This window comes from Ptychodera flava, assembly GCF_041260155.1.
Source record: "Ptychodera flava strain L36383 chromosome 3 unlocalized genomic scaffold, AS_Pfla_20210202 Scaffold_26__1_contigs__length_13983176_pilon, whole genome shotgun sequence".
Classification (NCBI taxonomy): Eukaryota; Metazoa; Hemichordata; class Enteropneusta; family Ptychoderidae; genus Ptychodera; species Ptychodera flava.
In genome coordinates this window covers 6,796,906-6,814,297 of record NW_027248280.1, presented here as the reverse complement: position 1 = coordinate 6,814,297, position 17,392 = coordinate 6,796,906, and the positions used below count along the sequence as shown (strand labels likewise).

The following is a 17,392-nucleotide window of genomic DNA, read 5'->3' as shown; positions in this document are numbered from 1 at the left end:
CCCGTCGTACTTTATGACTTTATCTACGCTGGATCTATTGAAAACTTTGGCCTTCGTATTTGAAGTGCACCGCAGGTTTCAGTAAAACTTTAACGCGCGACCAAGCCAAGGTACAGAAGCCAAAGTTCATATATTATCAATGTCGGATACGGTGATAAGGTGAACAGGATCAGAATGGAACCGATAATGTAGATCTGTAGCAGGGGTGGACATTTTCGCTCGTCCTGGTAACGATAACTTAAGTGCGTCACGAATGGAACAGGGCAACGGAAATTGTTGATTTTTATTGGGTGACATTGTAAGTGTTTGACTAAACTACCCGATGAAAGTGCACCGGACGAAAGTTCATTGAAACGTTGATTGATCTGAAGTGCTCTGCTTGGTTGCTACAGAAAGGAGATTTACAAAATTCACATCCCTCTCTTTGACTTAACTCTAAAGTCCCTCTCATTGTTATGTTTTTTTTCTGAAACTCACAGAAATTCACACAAAATAGAGCAAAATACTGGTAGTTTTGAATATATCAATCCTGGGAACAGGACGAGAAGGAACCATATCTTCTCCCTTTAGCTTCAATTTCAGAACAACAATGATAAATCACCTCCTGTCTAAAAAAGACCTGACCTTGATTCAATGATCACCTGCTCGAGTGTTAAAGTGTAACGGATAACAGTTTCTCGGAAATTATCAATGACCATATAGCCATTAAAAGTGTAGCCAGCTGCGTAGGTCTGTGGTATTTAATTTATATATAGTTCGTGGGAAACAGCATGTAAATCTGATTTAAAGAAGGTGGTATAAAAAGGTCAACGCGCGAACTGTAAACCTTGATTTATCGGCAAGGGTGAGCGGAAAGCAAACGATCGAGGCGAAGTAGGGCGCGGTCTTTTGAGTTTCGTCTTACCTAAAATTTAGCATTTTGAATTTGATACTCCAACCGTGACTGAGCTTGGCCAAGCATGGCTGAACTTGGCCAAGATGGCATTTTTACCTCTGGATTGTGAGGATGTCCTCACGCGATTAGAACTGTCAATGGTGTTGTTCATTTACATTCTCTTTACGCTTTTGACGCTTTTTATCATTGGGACTGATGATGCTTCCGGCGCTATTAATAATTTGTTCACTATGACTTAAGTCACCAAGAACTACACAATGTGTACTGAGTTTTACACCACTGGAATGACAGGCTGTTTTCATCCGATTTAGACTGTTAATAGCGTTATTATTTTGCATCCTCTCTTCGTCGCTCTTTATCCAAGGTCCTGATGATGCTTAAGATGCTGATAATTTGTTCACTGTTACCTAAGCCACCAAGAACAACACAATATGATCCGTCTTTTAGACAATGTGGGGGTCCAACATCTTAGCACAGTCAAAGTCAATTCGCTGACATTGAAGAATCCACTAGCTGCATAGTCCTAACTTTCTCGAAAAAATTAGTCAAATTTGTTCAGAAAATAAATGTTTTATTCGGTGAAAGAAATTCACTTGCCTAGGAAAGAATAACATGGATATGAGCGAAGTTTCAAGTGTGTGAATCAAGCAAGGGGCAACATTATCCTTCGTTTCTCACCAAACATACCGCCTGATAGTGATCTGCATAAGTTCTCGACGGGGCTATTATGGTTCAAGTGTAAACAAAATAATTTTATCATCAATACTACTGCGTTGTCTGTTTAGCATTTTGTTGTTGTTGTTGTTGTTGTTGTTGTTGTCGTCGTCGTTTTTTGCGATTTCCTATATTTACAACGGATTTTAGTTTGCATATGCAATGATAAGTCGAAGAAGCGAAAAGTTTTTAAAGTCCACCCTATACTCACCCGATGTGAACTTTCCATAAAAAGATGAGAATATTTAGCAATTAGCAATTTTGTCTCTACACTTCATTATCCTGCAGACATATTTGAGTAATCCATTAACCTTTGCCCATTAACCGTGGGAAGATATTGTGATACTTTTGAAAATGGACAAGTTCTCGCTATATGCGAGAATCACGCGAGATTTTTTTTTTGCTGTGAATCTCCAAGAAAGAAAGAGTTCTCTTCATAAGCTGGCGACATTTATAATCTCTCGAAATGAGTTTGCGAGAATTGATTTTTCTCGTCAGTAAACTGTGAATAAAAGAATGAGTATGCAGCAATATTTTAACACTTGTCTTTGCTGTGGGAAATTACTAAACATGGCGATATAAGGTGACTAAGACATCAGCATGTGAGTGATAGACGATTTCTTTGCCCACTCTACAACTCACACAGTAATACCTGAGGTCACATTGACGTTAACTGGAAACGTGATTCAAAGGCCTCACACGATGGACCTGTTTCGATACCTTACATGAAAATATTAGACCATTGTATTAAAAGTATATAACTATACGACAATGTTTAGAATAAGTCGCTCTTGGGGAAAAAATTGATTTCAAATTTTGATAGCACGTACAATGGCTCTGAAAAGTTTAATAAAAACATAATGACCAATTTTACATGGAAGATCGTATGCAGATTGAACGTATTTGTCATATTGTTTTTCAAAACAGTTCAAATGTCATTTCTGTATGTGTATCGGTAATTCAATCGAAGTTTACAAATATTGTAAATACTGGTCAATAAACTAGACATACATTTACATATACAAGGGTTTCTGACACAACTCTAGTATATTTACCTTCGCCAGAGACAACTCAATAGATTGGTGAGTTTACCAAATATTTTATCTCACTCAATTTCCACCAGCAGGTCGCAAGTGTGATTTGACATATTCGCACCCCGTTTGAGATTGTATTTTAGGGTGTAATCATGACTGCAGTATATTTACAAACAAATGAATAGTTGACATGCGTTGTAAATTCAAAATCTCATCCTTAAGGGTTTTATCAATATGACTATTTACTTACAATAACAAATACTATCTATGGCCTGTATCTTATGTGAACGTATCCTTATGATGCTATGCATCCACAAACACACACTCATTAATACAAGATAGGATTGTGTAAATATGTCAGTCTTCACTTAAAGCATATACAAATTGATGCTTGAATACTTTAACATCAAGAGGTTTTGAGAAGACATTACACAAATGCACACAAAGATACATATGAATGCCTCGTCAAAAACACCAATACCACGTCTGTGGTCTCAATTTTCGGTACGCCTTTGAGGCTTGAAATAACAGGCACAATAGTCATTTTGGACAATTGATTAGAAATAAGGTTTTTCCTGACAAAAAAGCCGAAATATTTCCTAATCTTATTGCTTCCATCTAGCCTAAGGCTTGTAAAACCTTTGCTGGCAACCGATATATATGTCTTTATCTCAACTGTAGCGTTGACAAAATTGTCTTCAAAATGGAAGGTTGCTCGAGATGATATGCTTTTACAAAGCCATTTCGCTAAGATGGAGTATAAAATCAACATCACTGGACGAGGCTGTCGTTTGTTGTGCCTGAATAGTGACCCTTAATTGATGTCAGCATGCGATAGCATGTCTAGTGTTACAGTGAAGTCATCTCTGTTTTCTCGTTCAGCAGTTTAATGGACATTTGGTGTTCTTGCTCCAGCGCAGCGTTTATGTTTTGCAGCTCCTTAGCCAATCCAGCATGGGTCAGAAATAGCTGTTTGATTTGAGTCGACACGGCGGCATTTCTCTCCTTGTTGTCAGCTGCGGATTGGGATTGTTGTCTGGCGACGTCATCCTGCATTGCCTTCCGCTGAATTTGGGAATCAAAGGGAATGTCATGATTAAGTAGAGAAAAGAAGCATATACACAGAGAACAACACATCCCTTTGTGTGCAAATGTGCACTTCTCTGTCAGCAAGGTATTAACATTGTTCGCCCAAACAGATATTGGTGTCTATTTATAGGTGGTCTGACCTTATCTCTGCGTGTAGTCTTCAATGATTAAGGCTATGCATGGCTACTGACCAGTGCTGTGATAGCCCTAAGGTACTCCCATCCCATAGATTTTAAATTCCCACCTGACGTTCTACCGTTCCCAACAAATGCTAGCACTAAGACATCGACTGCAAAACGTTAGTGCCTTACTTACGATGCTATCCTCAACCTTGTGTTTCATTTCCAGGATCTGTTGTTTAAACTGTTCCTTGTTCTGAAATGAAATAATATTTAAAAAAAACACTGAATTAAAATTCATGAAAATCAACAGACAACGGTAGATCATTGATATTCTGCCTAGCTTACTGCCAGTGCACAAAAACGTACATTTTGATGGGAATGTAGTATAAATGAATTTTTCACTGATTCTGCAGAGTGATTTCTTTTTGCGCGTTAGTCAAGTGTTGTGAAAACATCTTACAAAATATTCTTTCACAACTGCAAAGATAAGCCGGTTTAATTGCCCTAATTTGTTGCAGTTGGATTCAAGTAGTTTGTTATTACAACTGCACAACAAAAATGTTCATCATGAAACGTGTCAAAATTGAAATAAGGTAAGTGTCTATGGTTGCATGTAATAGCTGATATTCAATTATATCTAGATATTGTGGACCATTGTTGTTTGGGAGGACAACCTTTCTCTTTTAGGCTAGTTGCTTGGTATTTTACGAACTATGTGTAACACTTACCTTCAATTCTTCTTTCTCCACGGTCAGCACATCAATTTTGGTACTTTTGTCCAGTTCCTTATTCTTGTCTTCATTACTGCTTCTGCTTTTGGAAGCGGCTTTTGAAAACTTGATAATTTCCTGAAATGCGAATTCCATCGTTATGAGGTACAATAAAGAAGAATATATAATAAATTATCATAACTTGATATGCCTGCATATATTGTACCTAATCTACGCTCTATGGTCAGTTTCAGGAAGTAAGACACTGAGGCAATGTCTAACGTTGTCTTGAATGTGCTCGTCATACCATCACCAGTGATGATTCATCATTCATGGGTTACTGATAACAAGACTAGTTTCTTCGAGAAAGTGGTCTCTTTAATAGTGATTGTCAACTCACACACCTCAGCCAGTAGTGTTTTATAGACGTGTAACATCTGTGGACCTCTTGCCTTCTCTTTGTACAGTTTTTCCACCTTCTGGATAGCAGTATTCAAATCTGCAGACTGCTTCGGTGAGCCAAAGGGGCTGATCAATGGACGCACATTCTCCTCGATCAATTCCATCACCAGCTGTTTACAAAAAGCATCGGACTTCTTGTCATTGGACTCCAATATCACGTGCAGGTGCCCACTGATGCATGTATTGCTATCTTTGCTAAAATTCGCTATCCGTTCCTTATAATAGATATTAAAAACAAACCCAAAAAATATTTAAAAATACGCAATGAAAAACATATTTTAAACTTAACAACTTATGAAATAGTAGAGTCAATAGCCATGCAAAGCAGAACAGAGTAAGGCAGATGTATTGAGGCGCAGACATGAGCGTTTATGGTAATAGTGAAAGAAAACATTCAGGATTTAAAACTCAGACCGATGTCAAACAAGTACGGAGTACAGGAAAACAGATGGAAAATATTATGAATTGTATACATATTTCAGACATCAACAAATACAATAGGCATACGTTAAAATATGTGCCAATGAACACGACGTTTTTTAGTATAATTTGAGACAGTAAGTGTAAATGTGGTGTTACTAAAACAGATCGCAAAAAAGGTTTTGTGAAGCCATACCTCAAGATGCTGTGTGTGTCTGTGCAGAAGTTCAGCATCGTTGATGTACTTTGTGTTGTCTCTGAATACTTTCATCGCCTTGAAGAGACAACCGCGGTGCTTGTTAAGGATTTCGTGGTTGGGGCACGGAAGAGCTGATTTGGCGAAACTGTCCATGGCACTACGATATTCCATGATTGCCAGTTCTTCTGCTTCATTCAACAAAGCTTCCATCACTTTGTTTACAGCGGAGTGTATGAATAGTTCGTCACTGTTGATGGCGAACTCTGAGACATACTGCTTGACGAGCTTGGCAAACTCTGTGAAGAGGAATAAATCAAAAGTCGCATTGTATTAAGGATTTTCGGAATGTTTGTACTGCTGGTGTGAACTATTCTATACCAATGGTTGCATTACTAACACGTCCTGCATAAGGAACACGTGAATTTCTTATAAACTTCATCCATTTACAATGACTGCCGTAAATCAGACGTGGTTGAAAAACATGTAAAATGAGACTTCACAGGAACATGGTTAAAAAAAACACGATTGGAACTAATTTGGGATAATTGGATTTTCATATTTTTCAAATTTCTCAAAAAAGTCAGGTGTCCTTTAGCTGAAAGTGCGATATTCCAAATTACAAATAACTCATAACTTAAAAAGAAAAGTAGACGAGCTTTCATTTGCAGATCAAATAGATATGACTTCATCATCCAATTATCCCAAATTAGTTCGAATCGTGTAAAAATGGCTGTACATATCAAAACACCTGAATGAAGCACAAACGTCATTCACAAAGGTCATTGATATTTATTTTCGTAAATAACTTCAACAAATCGTTGATTCTGTGCAAAAAGTGATGATAAATGCTTTAATGACATAAATATAAACCTTTATACAGCTGATTAAATTTTGGGTAGACTATTCCTTTCACATTTTTGCTGACTGTATGTCACCCTGAGGAATGGAAAACGAGTAAACGGCTCATACGCTTTATATTGCGGATTCTTTTGTTTTTTGCTGTGAATCATCTCTCATCTTTTTAACTTCAATCAATTTGTAAAGTTTTAAGGAAGTTTGGATCATGACTTCGTTGTCAGTCTTAGTTTTTTGCATTGTTTCTTTTATGGACGGGGTGAAGGCAAGCAATTTTAGGTTCGTTGACTGTGATCGTGATCCAATAATGAACGGTCTCTAGGGAACAGAATGAATTAATCTGCTCGCGCAGCAACATAGAATCTGTCTGATAGAATTTTGACACAGATATGAAAAGATCTTACGTTTGCCATGAATATTTCCAACGTAGGGCCAGGCTTTCTTAGGTTTCATAAGTGATCCACACCTGGAGACGAAATCGTCTATACCATCAAGAAATAGTTGGCTTAAGCGATTTCGATTTACTCCTTCATTCATCACGGATATCACTTTTGGATCAAGCGATGGCATGGTAAGTTCCATAGCGTCAAACATCGGAAATGACGTCAACAGAACTCTGCGAAGGCGATTACTTTCCTTTATTTTCTCATCGGATCTGAAATCTTCTTTCTCTATCTTAAGCACCTGTAAATCGAGCGAGAATAACCTTTTATTAGTAACAGACGTATTTTCAGTGTCATGGGGGGGGGGCCAATGACATGTCATATTAACCAGATGCAAGTTGCCCCTCTTTCAGGGTTTGGGAAGTTTAATGTTTGTCATTTTCATCTTGCCTGTTATGTAGGTGACCCATCACACAGGCGATCGAGTTGCCTATTAGACACCCAATGATTAATGAATTGTTGAAGGTCAATCGAAACAAAACGTTGCTGAAGTCAGCAACGGTCGTACTGGTGGCGGTTGTGAAGTGTACTTTACTGTTTTGTAGACATATCAAACACATCAACAGCAAACAAATTTTCTAGGCATAGTCTAACCTAATCCCGACTCATTCCTTGATAATAAACGTGAATGTACGTCTATTAGAGCATATATTGATCAGAATAATATCACGTACCTCCTCAAGGATATACTTTTTCGCTCCCACCTGTACTTCCTCTCCATCTCTCGTGATAGTGAATTCCAATGTGACATCGCGTATCAACCACATGAAGTTCGGAAAGAAGTTGATGAAGTCTGTAGCCAGCGATTTATTGCCACCTCCTTCTTTGTTTCCCTGAAGGACTTTATCAAGTGTTCCCACTAAGCTGTTAAAGCAAGTAGAAAGATTTAGTAGTAGCAAACGATGAAGAGATCGATCAAGGCAAGTACCTTCGATTTTTGTTAAGATTGTCAGGGAAACAATATATTGTATCTCGTTAACAGCGAACATGTAATTTAATAATTTAAGCATCTTAAACCACACCTAGAGAAATTGGCAATGTCTTTGCACAGAAACTACTGGGTTTCCCGTGACGGGCCGTTCTTATACATTTGTAAGCAACTTGACGCTCTGTTATTATGCTGTTTTGTAAACTCACTCTATGAGGTCCTACATACTAATTTTCCTGACCAACTTCGATACAAAAGAGTGAAAGATTAACATTTGCATGACAATTGTATGTCTCTGAAATGATAGCATACGATTAGTTTTTCAATGGCCAACATTCAAAGCTTCTATGTTAGTATTCAGCTACGTAAGACAAGCATATGCCAAATTAATATTTGCAGAACGCATTCACTATCGTTACTAGTGAAAACTAGTTTGCTATCAAGGTTAAGTTATTAAATCCAACCCAATGAAAGTGGAACAGGACCTATTACACCAGACAAGCAATGAAAACATGTTAACAGAAGTGCAGGCTTTCTGTGGAGCACAATGACTGCGCATGATCTTTCTCTCTAAGCGAGGCTTTGAAACTGTTACAAGTTATAACCAATGAGAATATTAATACTTGTAAATTAAATAACAGGAAATGTGTCACGTGAATAAATGACAGGAGAAAAACTCAAAAAGGCAACTATAAACATTGTTGGAGGTGGCGGATGGTGGAGGATTGCCTCTTATCTCCCCGTCTCTTGAGACTTAGGGCATTTTATGCCTATGGTCACCCTGAGGCATAGGATATTCAGCAACATCATGGTAAAGTATTTTGTCCGTGACACCCGCATTGCGGCTATGTATGTAATGTTTGAAGGACACATCTGCAAAGTACCATCTGCCAATTTAAGTATGTAACTAGAATTAACCCTAGTCAGGAGGGTGGCATTTACACCCCGGGTCTTAAAGACTTCACTTTAAAAGCAATTAAGTCTGCTGCATGACACGCTTTAGTAGGTGTGTGAGCAATTAAGTGTGTAGACATTCCACGATAAGGTCTATTTAGGGTTAGAAAGACTAGTCTATTGACCCCATCAGATTTGATTAACTTTGTACGGTTGATATATGCATGTATTGCTCTCACGGGGTAGATTTATGTATCTACACAAGCTTTAATCTTTAATGATTGGCAATCTATTTGATAATTATTCTCTGTCCCTAATAAAGTGATATGGGCTGATTAGCCCATGATGGGCTGATATGGGCTAATGAGATATCTGGCTTGAATACCACATTGTAAAGTATGACTCAATCGAATTGTAACATATGTATCAATAAAACTAGAAATTGTGCAGTATCTGGAAGAAGCATCAGATGGTCTCAGTATCCAGAAAGTGCAAGTTTTCTTGCGAAGATTCATTTGATCATTGTAACCTGAAAAGTGGATGATCAAATATTTGACATGTTGCTGCAGTAAATGATAACAGTGCAGCAAATACTGTTTTGTACTGTAGATAATGGTGTGTCACATCCAAGATTTGGTCAGTCAAGTTGGTTAACAATATACGCCGAGTCTACCATAGGTTGTGCTAGTTCTTGGCTTACATCACTCAGAAGTCACATAATATTGAGTTGTATTCGTAGAGGTGGCATCAGCTAGCGAAAAAGACAGTAAATTGATCATGCTGTCAAGACACCCAAGTCTCTCTTTCTCAGATCCCCAAACACTCTGAATGCATACCCTGCCCAGTGTGTGTTTGTGGTTGGTTTGGCTCTGGTTGGACCTGTTAGAAATGTTGTCGGGAGATTAGGAATGAAGACTGGTGTGTTGATCAGGAATTGACGCCGTTGAAGAAACCACTGCTGGCTCGGCCACGACGGTGCTATCACTGCACTGTTGTTACAGCATTGCAATGGATAATGTGGCGAATGACCTTCTTTAAGATCTGCAATTCTGCTCTGCTTGCACCTGGTAGAAATGTCGGGAGATTAGGAATGAAGACTGGTGTGTCGAACAGGAATTGACGCAGTTGATGAAACCGCTGCTGGCTCGGCCATAACCGTGCTATCACTGTTGGTACAGCCTTGCACTGGAAAATGTGACAAATAACGTACCTTTGGTAAGATCTGCCGTGGTGGGTTGACGAAATTATTCTCCCCTGCCTAATTTTTGGAAAATGCATCCACTGCTTCAGTGTGTTCATACCAAAAGCATGAATTGTCTCGGAGAAGTTGTGTGATGTGTACCACTGCAAATCTGTCTATGGCCCGAGGACCCAAACGCTGTTTCAACGTGTGAAAAATTGATGGATGAAGTTTCCCGTCGACCGCATCCAACAGGTGAGACAGGTTGTCTGCTCTTGTTTTGTCTTTTCCAGGCAGAGCGTGGCAATCCGGAAGATGACCCGGAAAGCTATAAAGTTCAAGTAATACTTTGAGCAGCTCCCTGTAATTCGATGATTGCTGGCTTATAGGTTGAGGAAAAGTCCGCTTGCTTTTTCGTTTTCCAACACTGCACAAACTTGAACTGGTCTGCAATGTCAAAGGTTATGCTGGGATAATGACACTGCGGTCATACCAGTTCTAGAGGCGATCTCTCCACAATTCTAAGTTTAGAATTGCAGTGAAGAATAATTGGTGTCGCCCATTTGGATCGATGGCTAAAATCAGCCTGTACAATGCGAAGGATGAATTCCTGGAGGGACTGCTTTTGCCGCTGACATACAAAGTACTGATACTTATGCTACGAAGCGAACTGCTTTCTGGATGGCCTGTCGTAAAAGTCTGTTCACACTGTGACGCACATCGTGTAGTCGATCTCATGGAATCCGATACACTGGTTTTTCGGTACAGTCTAGAAGATAACTCGAATACTCTACCTTCTGGCTTGGAATCATTTGTCACTTTTGAAAGTTTACTTGTAGACCAAGCTTGTGAAATACCTTCAATGAATGATTACAGTCGGTCAATACTTGGTGGTATGTCTGGCCAAAGAGAATCCAATCATCGACATAGTTGGATAATCGTTGACCTTCGTTGTGAAGATATCAGAGGACTGGGCGACGTAGCTTTGTGAGTGCCCAAGGGCTCGGCGCCAGGCCGAAAAGTAGGACATTGTAATGGTAAAACTTGCCCTGCCATTAGATTGACAATAGAATTCAATGGGCAGGGTGAATTGGCAAGTGACTGTTACTGTGTGCAGATCTTCATAAGCAAATTTCAGGACATTCAAGTATCCCTCAGATCCAATATCAAAAGTATCCTGCCGTTTTTCTTGGGTAATACGGCAGAGGTGAAACACATTGTTGTTTAGTCGTGCATGCCATCATTGACCCTTCCTTCACTGTGTCCACAAATGGCATCCTGTATCTCCAATAACACGGTTCTGCTTGAATATTTGAGCTGAGCTGTTTTTCAGTGGAATCTTGAACTTATTGGAAAGTCGGTTGCATTTCACCCCTAGGGTATGAATTTGTTCCCACTGATGACGTTTTGCATGTAAAGACCGCGGAACAGGGACCATTGCATTGCAGTGAAACAATGACAGAGGTCCAGGCTGCTGGTATCTGCCTGTTGTTACTATTACTATTTCCCAGCTGGCCCCTGAATGCCAGCAGGGTCAGGTGTAGGCGTTGACTGTTGACCTTGTCACAGCATTTGATTGTTAGAAAAAAAATTCAGGTGATTGTTTTGCCGAAATGGTGCACATGGTCGCTGCTTTCCCCTCTGGTTGTTTTTTCCCACTCTTTTTAGTGCCCAACTGTACAGTGCTTTGCAGGGTATTGGAAGTATTGCAAGGTCTTCATCTTGCATATTTGCTTTTGTTGCATTTGCTTATACAGGGCTGCAGCCTAAGATGATAATTTTGATTCGATGAATCCGATAATTCTTGAGTCGAGTATAGACTTGAGTCGGGCAGAGAAACTGTTTCGACAGTGGCTCATAACTGATTCTGGGATTTTGAGCTTGACCAACTTGAGTAGGCACTGGAGGTATTTAACTTGTCCAAACAACAACTGTTGTGCTTTTCCTCTGTCTTCCTCATCACTAGTAATTTGGCAGATGTCACAGGAGACTGTGAGGTGTAACCTTTCAAGTCACTTTCTGACCCCTTTGAAATCGCTGGGGAGTTGCTACTTTCTTTGGTTGAGATTCTCCCCAATTAATATCATCGACCCTGGTTTGAGTTGAGAGGCAGCTTGACATATCTGCGGTATTCTTGACTCTTGTCATTATACTAGGGCTCCTGCAGGAATATGTGAGGTAGATACCCTAGTGTGGGGGTTGAAGAAGGGCTGTTGCCAATGCTGGATGTCCTCGATGGCTTGACTGCTGTTGTCAATGCGCCATGAAATGTGTTACAAGATATCCAGAATGTCTGCGTTTGTCGGCGTTCTGGTTGATGATAGCCCCTTGTTGGAGACTAGCTCTGGGTTGGCAACCGTGAATTCGAGCTTACCTTGTGTCCTTCGTATCACAGGAGGGGCGGGAGGTTTGACATTGCTGTATTCCCGTTCATTAGAACACGCGTCTTGCCGCCATCTTGACTGCTGTGCTCACCTTGTTTTGGAGCGACCTGATTTTAACTCGATGTAGCATCGATGTTTTAAACTCCACGCCCTTGAACTACGTCCTCAGTGAACACTGGACGCACATAAGCAAGACTGAGTCTTAATTCCAAAGATTGTAAGTTGAAAATTCAACAGAGTTTTTCGGTTTCGAAGTGTCAGAAGCCATCTCTTGCAGGGTTAGGGTAAGGGTTAGTCACCCAAGCTTAGAGGGAATGAGCATGTGCAGTTGTTATGGTCAGTGTTGACCTTTGACTTTGGACTCGTTCGAGTTCTTACTTTCAATCAATAAAGAGAGTTATTGCTGAGTATCCCACTTCTCAGGGCGATGATGGACATGCATTGTCTAATGATATCTGATAGAATGTCTATAGGGGCTAAACTGTGTTAGACTGTAAATACTGCATTGAATACATAAATACACAGTATTTAATGATCTATATTACCGAAACAAAATTACCTTAATTGCTTGATGTCCTCGGCTGACATAACTCCTTTGCAGTTGTAAACCAAAAGGGAAGACAGCAGACACATCAATGCAAAGAGTTGCATATCATCTTTCTTGTACGCATCATAGGCACCGAGGCCCTCAGTGTCCAGCACAATCACAGTCACTTCTATTCCATTCTCTAGAGTCTTCTTGAACACCTCGGTGCACATCCATATGCCTGGTGATTTTTTGAATAGGCAAAACAAAAAGTATAATGCAGATCAGACAAAAAATTCCCAAACACCATCCAAAGGGTCATTCTTCACATTTAGCACAGCAAAGATTAGATTTTTTGGGTCATATCGAAGTTAACAATCATATTTAGGTGCATAAAACCTGTTTACTTCCGATCTGTTTATAACCAAAATGCCTCATATAAAGCAAAAACACAATCTTCACTTCCACTTACCCATTGTAGATGCTTTCATTTTATTGGACGTTGTGAACACACAGTCTATTGGTCTTGGCTCGATTAGTTGACTGGCTATGTATGATTTCCCTGTCCTAGCCGGTCCTGTGACAGCTATTGGACAGATTGGACCATCGATGGATCGCAAGATTTCCAGCGCATCTTCGCACACGACTAGTTTACCGCGAGTCGAACCTCCTTTGACGAGAACACCATTGTCTCTGTCCCATTTAAAGTTGTCGGGATAGCAGAGTGGTATGCTCTGTGCTTTTTTGCCTGTTATGACATAAAAGAACATATGGAAAAATGATCAATAGATTGCAATATCAACGACTCCAAGCAAGAGTACATGAAAATAAACAAATAATTCTGAGAAAATACATGGCAAATTAGCATAGTTTCATAGTTGAGCGCGGTATTAATCACAGTCGTAAACCAAATACATGTAAAAACTCTCAGTCTACTGTACATGCCTCGGTGATGAGGATTGAATGCATCATTCTTCTTACTGTTTGCCTACTGTTTCCAAAGTCATGCCACTTTTCGCTCACAGGATTGATTTACCTCTATGCTTATAATTTGTTGTCAAATTATGTGAAAAATATCAATACTGAGCGACGAAATACAAATATTTAACAGCAAAAAAATCCAAAAGCAGAAGTAAATATAAATGATAAATTGCATGCTTGACAATGTAAAATCATTTAACCTACTTGGTGTGCTCATCTTCTAGTCTTTGTAAGCTATAACAACGTATCCTGAAATGAAAATAACTTTGCCATAAGCTTCACACTGGGATGTCTGGTGTAAACTGAAAATTTGCCAGTGTTTCAGAATACGCAGTATGCGCCGGTGAATGACATATTTGATTTCTTTCTGACTTCACGCCTATGTTATCTTAGTATCAATATCGCTGACAATATGCATCGAATTCAGTGAGTCCTTTCTTGGGCTTAATTAGCAATGTTGAAACATTCACAAAGACATTTTAATGCGCAAATTACTAATTATTGACGTAAACAACGATATGATAAATCGTTCTGTTTACTCATACGCTGTTGTGAGCAATTTATATGCCAAGTTCATAAAATGTTGTATGGTCATAATTGATATACAGCTTCATTTCAAAAGGATTAAAGATGCAAGTTTTCAAATATCTGGTACGACACTGTTAAATGTTATCAAGGGTTACGTGCACTGCTTAATGATCTCAAAATACGAACATGATTATTGTTCAGAAAATTCATCGTATATAATGCAGTCATTCTGAGAATATCGTATTTCTAGACGATTAAGTAGGCGAATTAGGCTTAATTATGAAAGAGATACCAATAAAAAACAAGTATGTTTTAGTCATCAGTAACAATAATCAGAATGTATGAGACAGATTTTATCCGAGTCTATCAGTCTTTCCTTAGATATCGTAGCAACAGACAGGCATACCGACATCCGCACAAGAATAGGTCACGTGCGCGAAAGTCTAGTGAAGATGGGCATTCAACATTCAACAAGGTGTAAGCTCTAACATATGACAAGAATGGTATGTTTGACTGAAACAAATGATATAGATCCTATATAGAAACGGTCACTGTTGTCAAAACAATTACAACCTTTACCTGTCCACCACCATCAACGTTTGTCGAGGTGACCATTCCACTTTGTCATCTCGGGAGAAAAATCGATATGTTCACTTAAAGGATCATTTAAAACTTTGGTGAAGTTAATATTAAACAACTATTTGCCAACATTCCTCCCGCGCGAGGCGTTTACCCGCTCGTTTGCTTATACATAGTTTTTTTTTTTTTGTGGAAGACCGTTGTCGTAAAACTGGCTGCTGCAGTTCATGAACTTTGAACGTTTGACCGATAATGTGGCAGGGAAGATTAACCCAGATTTTTCTGAAAAGTATGTCATTAGACAGCCCAATAAATATACAGCGATACAGTAAATTACTCAACGATATGCCAACCTATCTGAATGACTGAGTGGTGACGTTTAATAGTGAGTATAAATCTACTGACATTACTCTTTTTCGTTTGGCATGCAGTAGCTAGAAGGGGAGAAATCTGCCTTGACATTATCCTAATATTACCCGGAATATTCTATAACTTTTGAGACTCTGTAGTCCCTCCAAATAATCCAGCATCCAAAAAGTCGTTTCGCCTCATGAATATGTAACAGTTTGCGAAATAAGTAAGAAGTAATGAGCTATTTCACATAATCAGAAATACGAGGGCGTCTTGAAATGCATTCCGCCCACGCCTTCCACGAAGCGCCATAACAGTTGCCATGCATATTGCGTTTTCACTTTCATTTTGATTCAGTCCTCAACATGTGCTCGAATTGGCATTGTCGTTTTAAGAGTTAAAGGCTGCCAGTTTGTTATAAATGCATTCGATCAGAAGACTCGTAAAGAGTCATACAAATTACAATTCGGCCATTTATATTTTACAGGGGAAGCTTTTAATAATTGACAAAAAAGAGTTGGAGGTCAGGCTGTTGCCTACCTTATCGGATCTGACTCGACTGGCGGGAAAATGTCTGTTGGTGGTCACCGGGGGATTTCCTTTTTGTTGTGAGGCAAAGTTCACGTACAATCTACACACAACCTTGTAAAATTATTATTCACTTGAATTAAGAAGTGGAGGTCTGCTGTGAAATGCCACGTGCTGATCATTTCAAAACATCTCTATTTAGAGAGTGACATACACGTTGGATGCTGATTTTGCCGGCCATTGCTGTACCCATGCTCATTATGTTTTGTGCCTGTCTGCTACAAGCTTTGTAAAACGAACTAACCGACTGTAATGTATCTCTGGGAACCTGAAAGCACACGATTACCGGCTTGTAGAGACTCAGACGTCTGACCCGGGTATTGGGATGTTTTGATACTTCAACGGTCAAAGTATGGTGAATTGCTAAACTCATCGTCCTCAGCTATTCAAAGGAGACACCAAACGTACGAGTGCTGATAGCAACTGAAATGCGACTCGTTTAGAAATTTGAGAGAGACGAAAATGGTGATGAGGCCACAATACGTGAATGCCAATCCTTGTAATGTGTACGGACACAGGGGTAAATCAGTGTTATGAATACCCAACCTCTGATGTGCATCGAACCGGTCACAGCCAGGTAGTGTTTTAATTTGTTTGCGCAGACTGCGAAAAAATGGCTCAGCACCGTCTTCAATCACGTTTTTTGGTTACCGGTTGCTCTCCTTGATACCACGCAACATCGTCAGGTGTATAGAGCCAATATCTCTTAGTGATTATATTCATGAGCGAGTGTTCGTTAGAATACAAATCGACAAAATAACATTTCTATAAATATGAGTTGATATCAATCGCGTGTATGAAGACATTGAAAGCATGCTCTATTACACAAACCCTACTTGGCGGGGACACTTTGCTTCATCCGGTCTGTCATTTTACCATTTCGGAAGAATGAAGGTTTAGGAGGAATCCTGCCAAGGAGACTCAGCCTTGAAGAATACAATTTAGAGGTTATCTTACCAAAACTCTCCAAAGTTCCAGAATCGTCTCAGACCAAATACATTCACGCGTTTGTTTTCAACCCAACAAAGACGTCGATTATCGCAAAAGATATCGACGTCATCGCTACGCTGGGTCAGAGGGCGTGTCATCACCTTTAGTTTATGTTTGATATGATTTGCATGGCGACAATATTCAGATGAACTGACTGAAGGTCGATGCAGCGATTGGAAAATAAAACTCAAAGCAACGGCATGTTTTGGTGACCGAAGCATCTGAGACAGACGTTTTAATGTTCATTATTACTCATGCCTAGCGCAATTTCAAATTCAGTTTTTTTATGCTGACAGTGGGATCCTAGATAAAACGATTTTATAGCACTTGTGACAACTCATTCAATACTTTCGATGCTATGTACCAAAGGAAACTTCAAGCAGTAAAGCGAAAGTGCACAAAGCCATATTTCCGGTGAACTTTGATTCGTTGAACATATTTGCATAATAATACGGAAGGAGAGTCGAACGAGAACGGGTCGTCCTTAGTTTACACAGGATGTGTGTTGGCTGTACCTGAG

General features: G+C 39.4%; 1 protein-coding gene across 2 annotated transcripts; it reads right to left on the bottom strand.

Moving 5' to 3' along the window:
• Nucleotides 1-2,436: 2,436 nt before the first annotated feature.
• LOC139126076 (guanylate-binding protein 2-like) lies at nt 2,437-16,968 on the bottom strand. 2 transcript variants are annotated; one of them, XM_070692134.1, is made up of 11 exons: nt 16,840-16,968; nt 14,041-14,085; nt 13,328-13,603; nt 12,889-13,096; nt 7,618-7,807; nt 6,905-7,184; nt 5,643-5,941; nt 4,969-5,241; nt 4,583-4,702; nt 4,048-4,107; nt 2,437-3,708 (listed from the first exon to the last, which is right to left on the bottom strand). In XM_070692134.1, exons 2-11 carry the CDS (start codon nt 14,051-14,053, stop codon nt 3,493-3,495), a joined length of 1,935 nt encoding a protein of 644 aa, XP_070548235.1. In that variant the 5' UTR covers nt 14,054-14,085; nt 16,840-16,968; the 3' UTR covers nt 2,437-3,492. The 2 variants fall into 2 exon arrangements, with proteins under 2 accessions (XP_070548235.1, XP_070548236.1); XM_070692135.1 differs by lacking the exon at nt 16,840-16,968 and adding an exon at nt 14,944-16,388.
• Nucleotides 16,969-17,392: the final 424 nt, after the last annotated feature.

Excerpts from the sequence above, each read along its gene's own strand:
- LOC139126076 (XM_070692134.1), bottom strand. Across the intron at positions 4,703-4,968 it reads ATAAAACACTACTGGCTGAG|GAAATTATCAAGTTTTCAAA; the intron begins GTGTGTGAGTTG and ends TTCGCATTTCAG. Across the intron at positions 3,709-4,047 it reads ACAAGGTTGAGGATAGCATC|CGGAAGGCAATGCAGGATGA; the intron begins GTAAGTAAGGCA and ends TCCCAAATTCAG.